We start from the raw sequence: 17,012 nt of genomic DNA on the forward strand, positions 1-17,012 counted from the left end.
TGCACGCCGTGTTCAACCGATCAGGGCATATGGGGCCGAAAGGGGGGGGGGAACCATCAAGCTCTGGTCAATGGAGCACAAGTTGCATACGGGCCAGAGCTGGGAAAGCAACTTGTCAAGCAGCCAAAGAGATAGATCTCTGGGATGAAGCTGTTTCCAAGTCATGCTGCTGCTGCTGCGACCATGCGGGCGAGGCGTGCGGGCATCAAAGCGCATAGCTTCCTTCGCCCTCCCGCACATATGGATTCGCCCTTCTCCGTATCCCAATTGCGCATTTCCCCCCTTTTGCGAGACTCTCCCATGTTTCTGCTCTCTCTCTCTCTCTCTCTCTCTTCAATGCAGGTATGCCTTGACTCCCGCCAAGGTTCTGCCCTGGACCTCCTCCACCGCCGGGCCCCTTGTTGTGGTGGTTTGCCGTCTGACGATCCAGAGTACCTACATAGTATATCTTCCCCATATCATGGCGCTAGTCTACGAACGCGTGTATATGGCACTGTGCATGAGGTAGTACATCGTGCGTGAGCTGCCGCTAGTGCTGCTCGTCATGGCATCCCTGAACCCGGTCATCTAGTTGAGACCCTTACCTCCCGCCGGGTTGTTGCCCACAACTCAGTGTCCGTCCCCTTCTCATGCTCCAGCCGAGGTTGAGAGACGAGACTAACCCAGCGAGGGTTAATTACTACAGAACATACGTTTCGGCCCTATCCTTTGGGTGTGTCAAATAATGGCCGAGTCATACATTTATAGAAACGGTAACCGCTGAATGACTGCATTGCTATATCGCTCATCGACGATGAGCCATCAGAGCCCCAGATTCTGTCTCGTCTAGCCCGGGCAACGCCACGTGGAATAAACAGCCGCCAGCCTCCATCTCGACACGGCATCCCTTCCTCCCTCCGCTTTCCCGCTCAACCCGAACCGGGGATAGGTATCTCTATGACACAGGAGAGAGCAGCATGACTCTCCCTCCTACAAGTATCACCCAGGTGCAACAATCCCCCCCTTTTCCCAACCAAGTCTATGGGAAACCAGGCATCATCGCCCAAGGCCACCTGCTGGCGGCCTGACCGAGGACACGTCGGTCAAACCGTCGGTGGGTTTTCTCGCGGACCCCAGCCGCTCCACCCAAGGGCCGCCCTCGGACTGTCTTGCTGCTCAAGCTTCCGGGGATTCTGCCAAAGTGCCTCACGAGACCAGCGCCGCCGACTCGTGGTCGACAGCCCATATTGAACAGCTCCAGCGAACGCTTGCAACGGACGAAGCCTCCCCGACTAAAGCGGCCCATCCCCTCCTCACTCGGCGGGGACACTGCTGCATGTCCCGCTGCCGTTCTCCCGGCCCCCCGCGCCTAATCGTTTCTGTCAGCCGCTAACTAGACCGGACCTCTGCGAGTCAGCGCCCTGAAGGCCATCGTGATCTTTGCCGCCTTGCAAAGATCAGTCCTCACGTCACGTAGATCCGCGAATGCAAGCGGCCCGCCGGCTTGCGACGTTGGTCGCATTCACAGCATATCAACGGCTTCAGGAGGCCCCGCCGCGCTCGGCCGACCGATGACGCAGTCAGTACTACGCTTGACCTCCCGGATCTGCTTCTGAATGGCCCTTCTCTCGCAGGTCCCATCCAGAGGGATTTCCAAACTTGTTCCACGGCCGTTCCGAGGCACCATCGGAGCGTGAGTTCCTCGAAAAGAGAGAGCAGGGAGAGAGAGAGAGAGAGAGAGAGAGATAGAGAGCATTGACCGAACCATCCCCCCCTTTCTCGCGTCCCTTGACGTCGTGCAGAAGTTTCTAGACGGACGGTAGAAGGAATACCAAACCGCGCTGGGCTGTGTCGCATCCCACGCGCGTGGGCGCGGGACCATGCGTGTCTTTTCTTCTCTTTCTCATTGTTATTCGTTCTTCTCATTGGAAACAAGAAAAAAAACCTGCATGATCCCCCTGTCAGAGCACCGTCGCGCTGGGCCCCGTCACTGCATCGTCAAGGCTGAAATGAGGCCGCAGCCCCCGGCCCTGTCTGATGCAGGTTGGGCATTTGGAACGGACGCTTCAGGTCGGCAACCTCGCTGACCTGCGCTAGTAGTTCGACATTTGGAAGATGAGGCGATCTAGTGCCGCCGCCGTATGGGGCGAATGGGGCTCATTCCAGTTACACCGCATGTTCGCTTTCTTGCATGAGGAAATGGGTGCATGCGGCCTTCCGCACGCCACGTGCTGGTCTCGGCCGCATCGCGTGGGAACGGCTCGAGGGCGCTTTACTCGACATGTTGTTATCTTGATGTGATGCGTCGTCTGTGGGCAGATGGACGAGAGGGCACTGCGGCTGCGGGTCGTGCCACGACAGAGAGGCATGTGAGCTTTGTTTACACGTCAGCGCCCGTTTCGAGTCGTGTTCGCTTCCTCTGGACCTCTCAACTACGGAGATACGAGACTCTCACGTTAGAAAGAACTCGTAGCCACGCGTCTCATGCTCAAAAGATGTCATTATGACTTGCTTACGGGCTTGTCTATCGACAGAGCTGTCTCACAGCCATCTTCGTCCATCGGGCTGTAAAAGGCTATAATTACACATGTCCTGACTAGTTCCTCGGGTCATCGGCATAAGAATGGCCGGTGCCTTTAGAGGTCTTGTGTGTGACTTGCTATGCTACTATTACAGCATATTTGGCCAATATGTGCTCTTGCTCTGTCGTGTTGCATGCTAGCAACGCGTTATACACCCTGCCATCGTCATTGGAGTGGCGTTCAAGTGAATTACGACCGCCAGAGAATTGGGACTCATCAAAGTGAAGTGCGGTGCTCTTAACCGCGTCTTAAAGAGCATCGATCTCGGCTACTCGATGCGTCTTTCCACGTGCTGCAAGTTTCGATAGATGAGCAATGAGGAGCAAGGGCGTCAAGATCCAAAGGACGACTCTGGAAAATGGATCACTTATGGTCCAGTATCCGTGTGCTTTGAATCATTTGATTTAGGAGTCCCAGCTAGGAAATCAAGGCATCCGGAAGGCTACAAACACCGAAGAGAATGCCAGTAATCCAACTACAGCAGCGAACACTCCAAACATCAACAGTGGGTGCCGAATTCTCTACAGGTTTCGTTCCTCGAAATAAAATGGCAAAATATCAACTGGGCAAACTGTACCGGCTTCCGGCAGCTCTCCAGACACGAGATATTGCCGGATAAGGCCGACGGTACACTGGCTAGGCGTGCTTATGGAGCAATGGCCGACAGAGTCCTACTGCAGCAGTCTGGCACCCTCGAACTTGGGGACGTTCAGCTTCGTGCCTTCGAGAGGCGCGACGGGGTCCAGCGAGTTCCCGATGAAGAGCACCGGCGTCTTCGTCTTGTCCCCGAACGGGCCGTCGAAGCGCCATTTCGGCCGGATCGGGTAGCCGGCACAAACCAGCCTGGACGACAAGGCAAACGTTACGCCAAACAGCAGGCTCTGCCTCTTGAGGCCCTCGACCCGATCGACCATCTCGGCCTCGGTGATGTTTCTGGAGTCGGGGCTGTCGGTGCAGTAGACCCCGAAGCTGAACTCGCTCCAAGACTCTTCGCCCATGTACTCTATGACGCAGTCTGACGTACGGCACTCGTCGACCGAGGTTGGCAGGTTGCGAGAAGGGAGCATGCCGACGACCGCCGGCGTGATCGTGCCGTTGACCAGCGCTGCCAGCGTCTCGGCAAGCTTGATCATAAGCATCCCTTCCTCCGAAACCACGACGGGATTGGTCTCGAGGTCGTCGAGGAGGTCGTGGATCGCCTGGTCCACCTTCACCAACGTGAGCACATACATGTTTTCCGCAAATACGTGGATAGGGCATACCCGGATTGAGGTAGACTTCACCGCCGTAATGAGGGTCAAGTATCAAGATGTCGGCAGGCTGTCTGATTATGGCGATTGCGACCTCGTGGTCAAGCCAGTGTTCCTCGGGGGCTGTCCAATCCATGGGAAGAAGCAGCCTCGCGCATTGAAACTTTTCAAGGCATGGTACATAAACTGGCTCTCTCGATGGGGGAAGCGCATCCCAATCAAAGTTCGGAGCGCTGTTGTTGTTCTGAGCGGCGATCGCTGCGAGCTGGCTCTGGTGCGAGGGTGCTACTAGCCTTGGAACTAGACCGCGTAGCAAAGCGTCTCTGCCTAGAAGAAGGATGCCACCGAGAGCTAAGACGGCCGTCGTCCATCTCTTCTTCCTCGTCGAAGACCCCTTGCAAAAATACGCGGTCGTGTTGGATAAGGCCTTTTCGTCCATGGTTGGTGGTTTGACATGAGAGGCGCTGGGGGCCCGCGATGAAACTAAAACACACCATTAGAGTGAAGAGTTGTTAACATCTTAAGACCAATCAGTTAATGATCGGCCCAGCTTGCTCGACCGGCCTGGCATGGAACTATTGGGTGAATTTGAACCGATGAAAAGACGTGTCGGAGGACTATCACAGCATGACGCGGATTGCTCACGTTTCACCGTTACCTGCATGTGTCCGGTTTCTTGTTGGCACAGCTTGATATAACGAGCTTGCCTCCTTCATCAAAGTGTGGATACAACCGGGTAAAATACCGTCCGTCTTATTCCCCTTCGTTAGACAACGAACGCGCCAGGAACCCAGTGCTACTATCAAAGATTAACCTCGCATCAATAGGCCGCGCGTGGCTAGAATGATCATCATCTTCGCAGCTGGAATCGATCTGACATATAGTGTCACCAGTCCTTCAACGATATGAAACCTGTGCTTCACAGGCCATGTTTAGTTGCCATGGAATGCAACGGCTGTCATTTTCCTTGCAGGAAAAAGCTGCTGTATTGCCAACCTGGGGTCTTAATACTGTTTGTTTTGAAGGATTATGAGCCTGCTTTTTCTACTGATAGAGTTGGTGCAGGCTATTTAGAGGTCTAATTCGAATGGGATTAAAATGTCAACGGATTGAGAGCGAAACTTTTTCACCAAGGCTCATAGATATCAACTTTTAGTGATTGATTTACTTACCCCACGAAGGTCAAGACCCATTTACAGTCACTTAGTAATTTCTTCCTAATAAGGCTAACCCTACGGGAAAGTCGAGCACAAGACTGTGACGGTCCGTTATGACCATTCAACAACCAGGCCTTGCGCGGATCATCTCAGTGTAGTCTCAGCAGGAGGTCATCACAACACGAACCTTCGAACCAGACATCTGCCTCTACATCCTATTGACTCAGGTTCCAAGTGCAAACACGATCAGCGTCAAGTTGGCTCATTGACTTTAGTCAAGATAGGAAGCAGCACAGTCAAAGAGAATTCGGAGGCATGATTGGAAAGTGACAACTGAAAGCCTTATCACTGCAGAGACTTGCATCAGACCATAGGAGCAAAAGGTTGACTTGGTCAAAGAAGCCTCATAGGTGGATATTGAGACTTGACTTGGCACATGGATTACTTTGGGTCACACATATCAAATTCCTTATATGATTGTAGGGTTTCCGGACAGGCGGCGTACGGGGCCTTGAGCTGATATCAATAGAGGGCATTGCAGTAAAAAGGATAGTTTCAAGTTTCGAATATGTAAAAGTGAATGTGCAGAAGTTCCAAATGTTTCCGAGAAGAAATCCTGGGTGTATCGCGGACCACTCATCGCCACAATCGATGGCATTGGTTCGACTCTGTTACTCTAAATGCTCAGTGTCGTTTGTGTTCCCGGCCACCGATTTGGCAGAAATAAATGGTGTTTGTTTGGCGCTCTAAATGCACTGAGAGTACCATTGGTTTTGAGCAGAGCAGGTCGAGCCAGACGCGCAGCAAGTAGGTCCGGTCCACCCGGAACCGCCACACTGGCCCCATTGAGCGGAACACTGTGGAATGAACGGTTAGCAGGGGGGATACAACCCTTTCTGGACAGGAATGACTTACGCTGCCGCCACCGCCGCCGCTGGGCGGAGGGCTCGTGGGCGGGGTGCTGGGAGGAGTGCTCGGCGGGGTGCTGGGAGGTGGGCTGCTTCCAGAGGAACCGACGGTGATGGTGGCAGAGCCACTGCTGAAGTAACCTTCGGTGGCGACGATCTGGTAGTCGTGCGTGCCCAGGTTCAGGCCGACCTGCGCCCAGGCGTTGAAGTGCGTGGCCGTGTTGACGGAACCTCCCACACGCTTGCTCTGGCGAACAGACCAATACTGCTGAAAGGTCCGGGTGCCGTCGATGGACGGAGCGTTGGTACGAGTGCTGACGAAGATGTCGTAGGTGCTACCATCACTGACGACGGAGCCCTTCTTGGTTGCTCCGCTGGACGGGTTGTAGGTTCCGAAGTTCTCGACGATGTAGTACTAGACAGTCGTCAGAGCCGGGGAAATCTTCATCAGAGTGCTGCGGTCACTTACCTCGATCAGTGGGTTTCTAGTCCAGCCGTAGATAGCGAGGTAGCTGTTGCCGTTCGGCTGGTAGGTGCCGGAGTACGTGATGGTCCTGCAGCAAGGTTACTTGAATGCAACATCAAGAACTTCCAACACAACAAACGTACCTTGCGGTACCAGGGTTCCAGCCTTTGCCTCCCACGAAGTTACCGCCGCTCTGCCAGACAACACTGTACTGACCACCAGGACCATTGGTGTAGGTGACTGGGGAACCTCCGTCCGTCCACCACGAGTAGTAGAACCCGTTGTGCGTGCCGGTAGACGAAGGAGTCGACTGGCGTTTCATCAACTCGCCCGGGGCGGCGAGGGCCCCGGCGAAGGCCGTAAGGGCGACGAAGAGAGAGGTGAACGAAACCATGGCGATGGAGTCACTGGGAATCGGATGAATTCGAACGAGCCAAGATCGGAAGCACAACAGTCCAACGCCGGCCCCTTATAACGGCCTCATGTCTTTCTTGGCGTGGCATCTCGGATTGGTCGTCAAGCAAGCACAGCCTAATGAAGATTTCCCTCTTCGGGCTCTTATATTGTGGCTGTTTGAGGGTGTGTTGGAAGCAACCAGTAGGACGGACTCGATTGCTTGCGTGACCGAACAATGCTCTTTTCCTGCTTGATGAGGGACTTCGGGTGTCACATTGCGGGGGGACTGCAATCAATAAGAGAGACTTTGGGTAACATTGGAACCTCAGCAAACATTCTCAAATCACCCGGCACCCAAACAGTTTGTACAGCCTTCAACGATAATGGCCTAATATCCGCCACAACGCCACGAATTTGGTGACGAGTATTACTGTTCCCTTCATTGTTCACGAGAACTACAAGCCGACCCGCTTGATTCCCCGTTTGGGCCTGCCATATAAAAGCTTGACTAGACTCGCAAGAGACCACAAGCTCCCAACTCTGCTGGTATCAGCATCGTCGTGTCCATAGCTGCTCAGCGCAAATTCGGGCACTTTGATTGATAGTGCGTTTGTACCTTGGACGTTCCAGATTAGGTGCCTTTGGACCGTCTCAAAAGAGTAACGGAACATGGAGCCCGCATACAAATACCGGCTTCTCCACACTTCGGCGTCCCAGCTAATATGGGGTTTGCGATTTAGCCGACGGCAAAAGCTGGACAGGATGCGTCCGAGACATTTACCGGCGGGAGCCTCTCGTGCCACGAGTATTGTCCTATATACCCGGTCGAGACCACACGACCCCCCAGTTCACACAACGATGATGAGATTGCGTTCTAAGCGAGGTCGTAGAGCTGCAGCCTGCTGAGATGTGAGCGGTGGGCGGTCTGGGCCTTGGCCAAGGGGATACCTACTTTACGTCTCTGCATCGATCTTGCAGGGGGTGCGCCGGCTTTGATTGGGGAATTTAATACGTGCTTGAACGATTCCTCGGAACTTTTCTGTCAGGTGGAGTAAGCTGGGAACAAGATTAAATGCTAGACCATATTGCCCGATTGGTGTATAAATAAGGGGGGTGCGTAACGTTGTTCGAAATGGTATCTGGGTACGCCACGAGATTTGCTTCATTTTTGCGAAGGCCTGATTTCGATAACTATCGTCGACGGAGAGTTTTCATCCAACTGATACTTGGACATCGGAAGCTTTGGGAGACTCGATGAACATTCACCTCCTTTTGGTTGGTCGATAATAGAGTCGCAGCACGTAACCGGGCAAATATGACCTTTTATATGGAAGCTCACGTCAGCCACCAAACAACAATCTATTCATTTTCTGATGAGGATATGATACGTTCATAAATGCCTTACATTTCAAGCGTCTGACTTGCCGGCAACGGCGACTATATGTTCTCCAGTTCACCTCAAGCTCACCTAACAAGGACAGATTTCTGGACTCGTAAACAGATGCCAATTCATGGGTTACTATCCAATAACCACTGTTACAGGGACAAGCGGATACGTTCAATTTCACGTACCCAACATTACTAAGTGCCACCCATTGCATCATAAACTCTGCCCAGGATGCTTTCATACACCTAGGCGTAATGATAACCTTCTGTCCGCAGTTCCGGCACCACCATGCTCTTCGAGGTCCGCGTCAAACATGGGGCCATAATCCGTAGGACTCTGGGGCAACACTGCGATAGAGTCCCATCTAGAGTACCCGGATTCGGACATCGTCGTCGTCGTCGTCTTACACCCGGCGCTTTGTGGATCCTGCGTGATCCCCTTCATGTCGCTGTTTCCTGACGCCGTGAAACCTTTCCTCAAACTGCCGATGCGGCTAGAGAAAAACTTCCACCATATCTTGAAGATAGGCATGCACAAGACGAGATTGCCTACCAGCATTGCTGTGCTGACCTCGCGGATGCACCAGATAAGCCACACAGGGTCGAACGAGTTTGAGAAAACAGCCACTTTGAGCAGGATTGACGAGAGCATCTGTTGAATTCAGCCTTTGCAAACATAATTGTCAACGGTTGAAGCCGTATAGGGATCACCTACGACGAATATGCCCATGCTAAACAGAGCGATGAGGAGCAATTTTCTGTGAAACCATACGCGTCAGCATCAAAGCTCCTGATTAGTACATGTATGCTGGCAGACAAGACACCTACTTTCCAATCTTCATTTTCATCCTGCTGATGAGTATGACTGGAATGAGTAGCAGGACTAAATCTGTCGAGAGGTTCATAGAAAGCTGAAGTATATTGTAGTTAAGCCATGTCAAGCACTCCACTGTAGTCCTCATGTCAGTCTCTTTTTACTTGTGCCCTTCGACTACCATAGTATTCCTGTTTGGCTTCATCTCCGTGTTTCCAGACAGATACTTACGGTTCTGTGGTTGAAGAACTAGATAGTCCGAGAATGGCCGACACCATCCACCGTACAGAGTGACAATGACTGCAATGTACGATAGGCCGATAAACATTGAAAGCATCACTAAAACTTTGTGATCATGACCCAAGAGGCTATTGGCACATGAGATTGATGTTAGCAACGTCCCTTTGATTCAGCGCAGGAAGATCAACGCGCAGGGTAGACAAAGGTGGTACCTACGTTAAGCGATTATAAAGCAGCAAAATACAGACTTTATTGCCCCACAAAGTGGTCTGCATAGCCGTTTCGCCAAGGATATTTAGTATACCGAGTCGTCGGCCGGCACGAGTCTCATCTTCAGGTGTGATGTGGTCGAAATCAATAGTCGCCGAATCTACAATGTATAGGTACAAAGACACCACCGAAATAGTATATATGACCTATAAACTTGGAATTAGGACTGATTCAGGGAAAGTCATGTCTGAGGTAAGCCCGAATGATCTCGATAGAGGCACCAAGAGGGCACATTGGGGACGAAGGAGTAGTTCGACTGACAACAATAACAGCCATCAATATATCGTCTCCGGGAATCTTTCTCAGAAAGTTTCGCTTTCGAACGATGTACTGTGATACACTTATGAGCCGGTTAGTGATGAAAGCCCGGCGAGGGATGGTGGTCCATTGGACGAACTATCTGATGAGCACTATGGTGATGGCCAAAGAAAACCACACCCAGCATTCCCTTTCAGCATGTGTTGATATAGACATGGTGACGACGAAGTGGTGATTGCATCATCGAGGTGGCCGCGGCTCTCGCCGTGACTAGAGGAAGTGACGTTGCTCGAGGTGGCTTCGATGGGATTCCTCGCTCGGTCTTGGCCGTAGGATTCCAAAGAAGGCCAATCCCAAGGAACAACGGGAGGCCGAGGTTGAAAAAGCGTGAAAACGCAAAGATTTCCAAGAGAAGCGCCTGTGTAACGATGGACAGCTCGGCAAGGCTTAAGTATCAATGGCTCCCAGGTCCAGAAAAGCCTCTAGGCGAACGCAATGGGTAAAAAATACCTGCCGGCGGGCGGGCCAAGATAGTGCCAAGGAGCCTCGTTGTCTTTGGTGGGGGGCTTAACCCAAAGTCGATCTTGTGCCAAGCGCAATCTTGGAGGAATGCAGCGCCCAACGACGGAGATGTGGCCGCGGCCAATGACTGCTCGTCTGGAAGCCAAAGATGGCACTTTGCGAGATGAAGATTCCGTGTAGCCGGTCAAGGCGTGTGGCGAATCGAGCCGCATGCGGCAATGCATTCTTAGCCAGTGCGGCCGCAGCTGGGGGCTAGGTGTCGTACCTCTGAGACGCCATACTTGGTGGCACCTCGCTCGGCAGATATGGAGTGTGCAGGGAAGAGTGGGAAACTTGAGGGCGACTTGGGGTGGCGTGAGAGAGATGGTGCGAGGACGGTTGATAGCTTTGATCCAGCCAGACCATTGGATGGGCGAGTCTCAGGAACGTGAAGGTCCTCGGTCTTTTCTACTAGCGTGCACATCCAAGGCCTTTGTCTCGCAAAAAACATTCGATTAGAACGGATCATTGATACGGTCGACAGGGCGAAGCGTTCCATCCAGCCGGTTCCTAGTACAACACACACACTTGGGGGTGGCCAATCTTACCGTTGGACGAATGGGAATAGCATGGAAACCATCATAGGAGTAGCAGGGCAACTTCGGACCGCGTGTAGCTTAGTTGAATTACACATTATCCTTAGGGCCTGCTCGCAAGCAGAACTAAAGTGTTTTCTACATATGAAACGTGTGGGGGTATACAAGGCGTCGACCTCATGGCCTGGCCGACAAAAACTGCTTCCATCGTACAACCGCTTCCTCGCGCTCCGCCTCGGTCGACTTCCTAAAGTCGACCATGCCACGCCTCAGGTGGATCAGCATAACCTCAGCCTTGAGTTCGGTTAGTCTATGTTTGGAAAGTTCCTTTTCGAGCCCTTTCAGCGTGTAACCAGGTAAGCCAAAAAGCCCTACGCGGAGCCTTGTTAGTGACGTGTTGACAGGGGAATAGAATAGCAGCATCATGGACAAAACTTACCGGCAAAGATATTAAATGTGAAACCGCGAAAGGCTTGCCAAGTGCCCTTACCGAAACCCTTGATACCCTCATTCTTTGCTCCCTTGTACGGCTTCACGACGACACCGCTGAATGCATCCCAGCCCCCCAAGGCGAACTCCTTGCCGGCCGTTCGAAGGCCGCTCCCCAACCCGGTGATTTCGTCCCGCCGCCTCACGTCGTGACCCGCAAAGCCGTACGACGGGAAGTTGTGGAAGCCGTTGGCCACGTTGTAGAACACGGCCACCGGTGCCTTGAGCCCGGCCTTGGCCACCTCGATGCCGTAGCGGCCGGTCGCGCGCGTAACCTCCATCGGCCGGCTTCGCTGGCGCTTGCCAATGGATACGAACGACTCCTTCCGCCTCCCTCGCTTCGTCAAGTCCTCCAGCGCGAGCTCGGCGGCGGGGTTGGCGCATCGAAGGGACTTGGTAGCCATCTTCATGGCAACGCTCTTCAACTGCCTCGGCGTCATCGTGTCGCTCCCTGCAATCTGCTTCAGATGTCCATCCGCCGGATTCGATTCCCCATCACCGCTGGGCTCCACCGATGCCTCGCGGGTTGTGTTGATTTCCTCTTCGGCGGGCTTTCCTTGTCCCGGGTGGTCCTCGAAGTCGATGTCGGTTTCGCGCATCCGCACGACTGGTTGAGGGTTACGCAGGCGCTGAGAGTAGTCCGAGGTCGCTGTCCCTACGGCAGTGAAGAAGCCTGCGACGGCTGCGACCAGGCCGATGACGGGGTGCTCTGCACCCTCGTCGACATACCAGTGTTTGTGCTTGAGGAGCTTAAACTCGTGAGGCTTCATGTACCCCTGGTCGATCAGACAGGTAACGGCAAAACTACTCAGGTGGGCGCCTGTCTTCCTATGCCTCCAGACCGCCAGTCGTTCGGGGCAGATGTCGCACCTCATGGTATCAATCGCAAGCCTCTCCTGGATATCTCTCGCCGTGTCGCCCGCACCGTCCTCTTCGGCGATTTGCTGCGCCATTTGCTGCACCGCCACCTGGACCTCGGGTTTCAGCGCAAAGGCGATGCTCGACGCCAGGGTCTCCGCCGTCATCTCTTTGAACGGCACCGGCGCCGGGCCGGCGCCCGCTCGGGCGATCATCTGGCCCCAGAACGGCTGATCGCCGAAGAAAGGAACGACTACCGTGGGACGGCCGGCGGCGATGCCGGCGGCGGACGTCCCGGCGCCGCCGTGGTGGACGACGGCCGAGACGCGCTTGAAGAGCCAGTCGTGCGGGCAGTTGCCGATGAGGTAGACGTCGGCCGGGACGTTGTCGCCGGCCCCGACGCCGCCCCACCCCTTCGACACGATGGCGCGGACACCCGCGATCTCGACGGCCTTGAAGATGAGCTGCGTGAGGGCTTTCGGATCGTCGACGACGATGGAGCCGAAGCCGATGTAGACCGGCGGCGGCCCGCTCTCCAAGAAGGCCGTCAGGTCTGCCGGCGGAGTGTACTTGTCAGCCAAGGGTAGAAAGGAAAAGCCGGTAATGTTGATATGAGAGTCCCAGTCTTTCGGCTTTGGGATGAGAGACTCGGACCAGAGGAACGTGTACGGCACGCGTAACCTGGGGAGGAGCTGGCATCCCCACATAGGGCTGATGTGATCCAGGCCCAGGGTCTGTGAGCGGAATTTGTTGATCACGTCGCCGAGTCTGGGAATCAGAGTTCACATATTAATGATGTACTGGAGAGGGGGAGGGAGGGGGGGGGGGGGGGGGGAGGCTGTGGACAGCATTGTAACTGACCCTTGCCAAGTCAAGAGCTCCATCATGATGAAGGAGAGGTAATTGGCGACGCTCTTATCCGCGTCGCCGTAGCTCATGGACGCCAAGGGATGGTGGAAAGCCTGGGTAGGGCACCACGGCATCGTGAAGACCATGTGCAGCGGCACGCCGAGCTTCTCGGCGCAGTGGATGTGCGCCATTGAGGGCGGGTTGGCGATGATCGCATCGGCGACGAAGAGATCGCTGGCGTCCTTGACGGTGGCGGCCGTCGTGCGCTCGCCCATGCCGTCCCCGGCCTCGATGCAGCTCCGCCACGCGCCGTTGATGATCTCGGCCATCTCTTTCCTGCGCTGCCCGATGTCTCCGGCCTTGACGCTCTCGCGGCTGGGCAGCAGGCCGGGGTTCTTGACCATGTACGCCATGAGCGCCTCCGGGTCGCCGCCGATGCTGAAGAACTCGACGCCGTTGGACTCGACAAACTCCTTGAAGACGGGGTGCGTGCATATCCGGACCCTGTGGCCGTAGGGCGGCTCCATGAGCAGCTGGGCGATGGGGATGAAGGGCTGGATGTCCCCGCGCGACCCGACGATGTGGATGGCGATGTTCAGGCGCGGGCTCGCCGCCGGCGGGTGCTGCCTCAGATTCTCAAAAACAACACTGCTGTGTCTGCGTACCCTGTTTCCATCGTGTTCTCCGCAGCTGTTGTCGAAAGATGGAGGCGTGAAGGCGCCCTGGGCGTTTTGGAACCAAGCCGCCAAAGTCTGGGGATTCTCGTGGAACCGGACCTTGACACGGCCATCGTTGCCGACATTGCCGGTGGTCGTTGTATCGGATCGGTCACTGCTGCCCAGCTGGATATGTCCCAATCCCTTAGAGGTGACGCGGCTGAGTGACATGACGGGGATCTGACAGGCCCAGAGCCTGTCTGGCCTTTGGGCTGTCGATGAGGGGATGCTTGAATGAACCGTTGTGTGATAAATCTATTATCACGATGAGATGAGGAGTTATAAATCTAGCGGTCAAGCTGCCAACTCATCCCGGCGGACTCTTTAACGATCACGTGTGTCATCCAGCCGCCGAGTGGCCGTTCCTCTCACTCCCGACGCTGCCGCTTTCATCCGTTCGTTGCTGAGATGCCCAAACCGTCATCCGCGCAGGCGCTAGGTTTTCACCTTAGCGTCGTCCTTAGCCCTGTGGATCAATTGAGATATCCATGCTGATTTACCAAAGATGACTTAAGGGTTTACGCTGTTTGCGGTTAGTCTCAGACAACTAACATGTGCTGTACGGGCCCCCCTGGTCTTGACTCGCAGCCCTGTTCCTCGCTTTCCACCCCTCTACGACGTATTAATTCTGTTTCCTGGGCCTAATCCACTGGTTTTGCCGTTGTAGATAGGAGGGCCCTATCGGATGGGTAGGAGACATCGGCAGCCCCGAACTCCCGGTTCACCGGCCAACAGATACCCCCGGGAGTCCTTCTCGCCTGCAGGCAACATTCTTAAAGTGCTTGTGATCTATCGCACGGGTTCCAAGATACACCGCTGGTGCTTGGGTGAAGTGCTTCTTGGAATTGCCGTGATCATCCGGATTGTTTGTGTGCCAAACCCGTGATGAAAAGCCGGCAGAAGCGGAAAACACATCATACCTCGACCAAGGCAGCGAGTCCGGATTACCCGGTTCTTGGAACCGAGTACCGCGGCAAACCCTGTTCGCTGGCCGCGGGATCATAGCCTGCAACCGGACGAAGTGCGTGCTCTGTATTTTCGTGCTTACGGCTGGCATCGGATGCTGGCAAATGCCCTGTTATTTCTGGATTGATCGATCTCGCATACCACTGCGTTTTGGGCGTCCCCGGCGGCGGGGGCAATACTACTTGCTTATTAACCACGTTAGTGAAAAAAGACTCTTTGATAGAGAGAATTAAAACATAGAATAAGTAGCGTAGCAAGGAATATAGAAATAGCTAGCCTTGGTTCAACCACAGGGCAAAGTAGGGTGTCGCAACTTATTATTAATGTGTCAGCTATTAGGCAAATCTTTCTTTCCAGGCATAGCTGCCGGCAAAGGCAGCTGAAACCGAGTAGGAATCAATCAATCAATCAATTAATCGTACAAAGGCTGGCATTGCCTATATACTGACCCGATCCCCAACCCGCCCCCCAATCCAATTTCTAACCTTAACCGGGGTCGGGGCCATTAGGGGGGGCTGCTCTGAAAGTGGTCCAAAGAAGGTCAGCATGAAACGCGTGGCAGAAGAAGATTGCTGCTGGCAGAAGTGGAAGATAATAACTCTTCTTCTACTTTGACGACTGTATCTCGGCGTTTCCACCTCAACTCAATATAATATACTGCGTCGTTGGCTCGCAGGGCTGAAACCCCTGCAGCTGCTGCCGCAGACCCTCTAATACCACCAACTTCTGCTCCTGTTTGGATGGATACTTTTTGGTTACTTATGGTTGATCCTGAAACCTCTCTCTACATAGTAACCACGGACCTGCTTCACCCGTCCCCTGCCAGTCAACTGAGCGACTGACTCTGTACTCCTTATAGTCGATAATAACTAACCCTACTCCTGCCTACCCTGCAATGTTGACTGACTACTTGTTCCCAGTCATCTGCTGTAGCGCTTAGGGTGACGCTGATTTGTCGGTAAGCCAACGCTCCTTGTACAGACCAGAATGCTCCAATACCTAGTCCAGATGAACAGGTGATCGGATTACTCCGACGAATCCATGTGCTTTTGCCATAACTTTTGTCGCAAAAGCCCCCATGGCCGATCGACAAAGGATATTCTTGGCACAAAAAGAAAGGGAACCTGGGTTTGCTTTCGTGACCTTCTCAAGCGCGCTTGGCTATGAAGGCCATGACCTCAATTATCGTCATTTCGGAATGCATAAAGTAGCTTCTCTGCCTGGTTCACTCTCTTTGCATAATGAACTACACTTCTTCACTATTCCATCGCAATAAATACCCCTCTTTCAAGTTTTCTTACTTTCATATCTTTTCTACCTGTCAGCATGCATGTTTCTACACTAGGTCTATGCATTTGCTATATAAGCAGTGCTACTCTTCTTGCCGCCCTTGTACTATCACAAGACGCTACTTATAATATCATTAGATCTCTTGCTGAGCAAGAGGAACCTAAACCTAAAGTATGTCCTAACGCAAATATCCCCTTTTTAAATAAAATACTCTGTTAACAACAAGAAGACTACCCAGCCTCAAGATACACAAATCCCCCCTAACGCAAACATCCCCCATTTTGAGAGCGTGGTACTAGTTGACGGTGTCCAACCCGCCGTAAAGCGAGACAGCGTTAGAGTGAAGTTATCATCTCCTAAGGAAGATCTTGCAACTAGAGAAATACCTATAGAAGGAGTTTCAGGTCTAGAAAGGAGACAAGCAGAAATCCTTGCTCTTATTGCAGCAGCTATTCCTATTGGGATAACTATAGCGGCTTTTTCGTTAGCATTGAGTGCTATCCAAGACGCTCAAGACTTCGATGATGTAAGAACCCTCTGAAAGCTACAACACTATGATCTATTCCTTACAAAAGCATAGGGCCGCAAGAAGTTTACCTCAACCCAAGTAGAGGAGATGTGGGATCTCAACCCTGATTATAATAAATTTCCTGCCGCTGCCTGCTATGATTTAGGCTATCGCCTGGCAAACCCAGCTGGCTTTGATCAATTAGCAAGCATCACTCTTACTGCAGGGAGCAAGAAAGTAGTGTACGTGCTATACTAATTATACTACGTACTGCGAAGCGACTTATCTGACTTTATAAATAATAGGTATGACTGTATGCTTGTCCAGGGCCCAAATCAATTCTTCACCAACGGTGATGGTGGCTCACTTAACGTAAGTGTCAAATATCTTTCCTGGTTATAATCATGTAGTTTAACTAACAAGAAATAGCTTGGCGTTGCCTGCAACCCAGACCGCTGCCCCCGTAGTGAAGTGCATAAGTTCATTGAATCAAAAGTAACCGAACCGCCTGCTAATCCTCCGTGAGTGTGAGA

General features: G+C 53.2%; 7 protein-coding genes across 7 annotated transcripts; 1 reads left to right on the forward strand and 6 right to left on the reverse strand.

The window, feature by feature from the left end:
* Positions 1-1,255: 1,255 nt before the first annotated feature.
* Positions 1,256-1,988, reverse strand: LY79DRAFT_347394 (uncharacterized protein). Its single transcript, XM_060552623.1, has one exon. The coding sequence runs from the start codon at positions 1,903-1,905 to the stop codon at positions 1,444-1,446; it is 462 nt and encodes a 153-aa protein (XP_060410364.1). The 5' UTR covers positions 1,906-1,988; the 3' UTR covers positions 1,256-1,443.
* Positions 1,989-3,074: 1,086 nt separating this feature from the next.
* Positions 3,075-3,793, reverse strand: LY79DRAFT_706195 (uncharacterized protein; the record flags this gene model as incomplete). The annotated part of the gene is made up of 1 exon (XM_060565019.1): positions 3,075-3,793. The coding sequence occupies one exon, from the start codon at positions 3,791-3,793 to the stop codon at positions 3,233-3,235; it is 561 nt and encodes a 186-aa protein (XP_060410365.1). The 3' UTR covers positions 3,075-3,232.
* LY79DRAFT_523093 (uncharacterized protein) lies at positions 3,083-3,232 on the reverse strand (the record flags this gene model as incomplete). Its single annotated transcript, XM_060555502.1, has 1 exon — positions 3,083-3,232. A coding segment is annotated over one exon (150 nt), but the record flags the coding sequence as incomplete, so codon positions are not given.
* Positions 3,794-5,714: 1,921 nt separating the features above from the next.
* LY79DRAFT_523026 (family 11 glycosyl hydrolase) lies at positions 5,715-6,736 on the reverse strand (the record flags this gene model as incomplete). Its single annotated transcript, XM_060555492.1, has 4 exons — positions 5,715-5,825; positions 5,884-6,291; positions 6,346-6,430; positions 6,486-6,736. The coding sequence occupies 4 exons, from the start codon at positions 6,734-6,736 to the stop codon at positions 5,715-5,717; spliced, it is 855 nt and encodes a 284-aa protein (XP_060410367.1).
* A 1,626-nt stretch (positions 6,737-8,362) lies between these two features.
* Positions 8,363-9,275, reverse strand: LY79DRAFT_522994 (uncharacterized protein; the record flags this gene model as incomplete). Its single annotated transcript, XM_060555490.1, has 4 exons — positions 8,363-8,776; positions 8,840-8,882; positions 8,953-9,073; positions 9,170-9,275. 4 exons carry the CDS (start codon positions 9,273-9,275, stop codon positions 8,363-8,365), a joined length of 684 nt encoding a protein of 227 aa, XP_060410368.1.
* Positions 9,276-10,871: 1,596 nt separating this feature from the next.
* Positions 10,872-14,326, reverse strand: LY79DRAFT_564696 (glycosyltransferase family 28 domain-containing protein). The gene is made up of 3 exons (XM_060558680.1): positions 13,012-14,326; positions 11,243-12,918; positions 10,872-11,174 (listed from the first exon to the last, which is right to left on the reverse strand). Exons 1-3 carry the CDS (start codon positions 13,884-13,886, stop codon positions 10,981-10,983), a joined length of 2,745 nt encoding a protein of 914 aa, XP_060410369.1. The 5' UTR covers positions 13,887-14,326; the 3' UTR covers positions 10,872-10,980.
* Positions 14,327-16,007: 1,681 nt separating this feature from the next.
* LY79DRAFT_523035 (uncharacterized protein) lies at positions 16,008-16,737 on the forward strand (the record flags this gene model as incomplete). The annotated part of the gene is made up of 3 exons (XM_060555494.1): positions 16,008-16,073; positions 16,198-16,497; positions 16,552-16,737. 3 exons carry the CDS (start codon positions 16,008-16,010, stop codon positions 16,735-16,737), a joined length of 552 nt encoding a protein of 183 aa, XP_060410370.1.
* Positions 16,738-17,012: the final 275 nt, after the last annotated feature.

This window comes from Colletotrichum navitas, assembly GCF_030913465.1.
Source record: "Colletotrichum navitas strain CBS 125086 chromosome Unknown LY79scaffold_69, whole genome shotgun sequence".
In the NCBI taxonomy this organism is placed as follows: Eukaryota; Fungi; Ascomycota; class Sordariomycetes; order Glomerellales; family Glomerellaceae; genus Colletotrichum; species Colletotrichum navitas.

Excerpts from the sequence above, each read along its gene's own strand:
- LY79DRAFT_564696 (XM_060558680.1), bottom strand. The coding sequence starts at position 13,886 with ATGTCACTCAGCCGCGTCACCTCTAAGGGATTGGGACATATCCAGCTG. Across the intron at positions 12,919-13,011 it reads GAGCTCTTGACTTGGCAAGG|ACTCGGCGACGTGATCAACA; the intron begins GTCAGTTACAAT and ends TCTGATTCCCAG. Across the intron at positions 11,175-11,242 it reads CACATTTAATATCTTTGCCG|GGCTTTTTGGCTTACCTGGT; the intron begins GTAAGTTTTGTC and ends GGCTCCGCGTAG.
- LY79DRAFT_347394 (XM_060552623.1), bottom strand. The coding sequence starts at position 1,905 with ATGAGAAGAACGAATAACAATGAGAAAGAGAAGAAAAGACACGCATGG.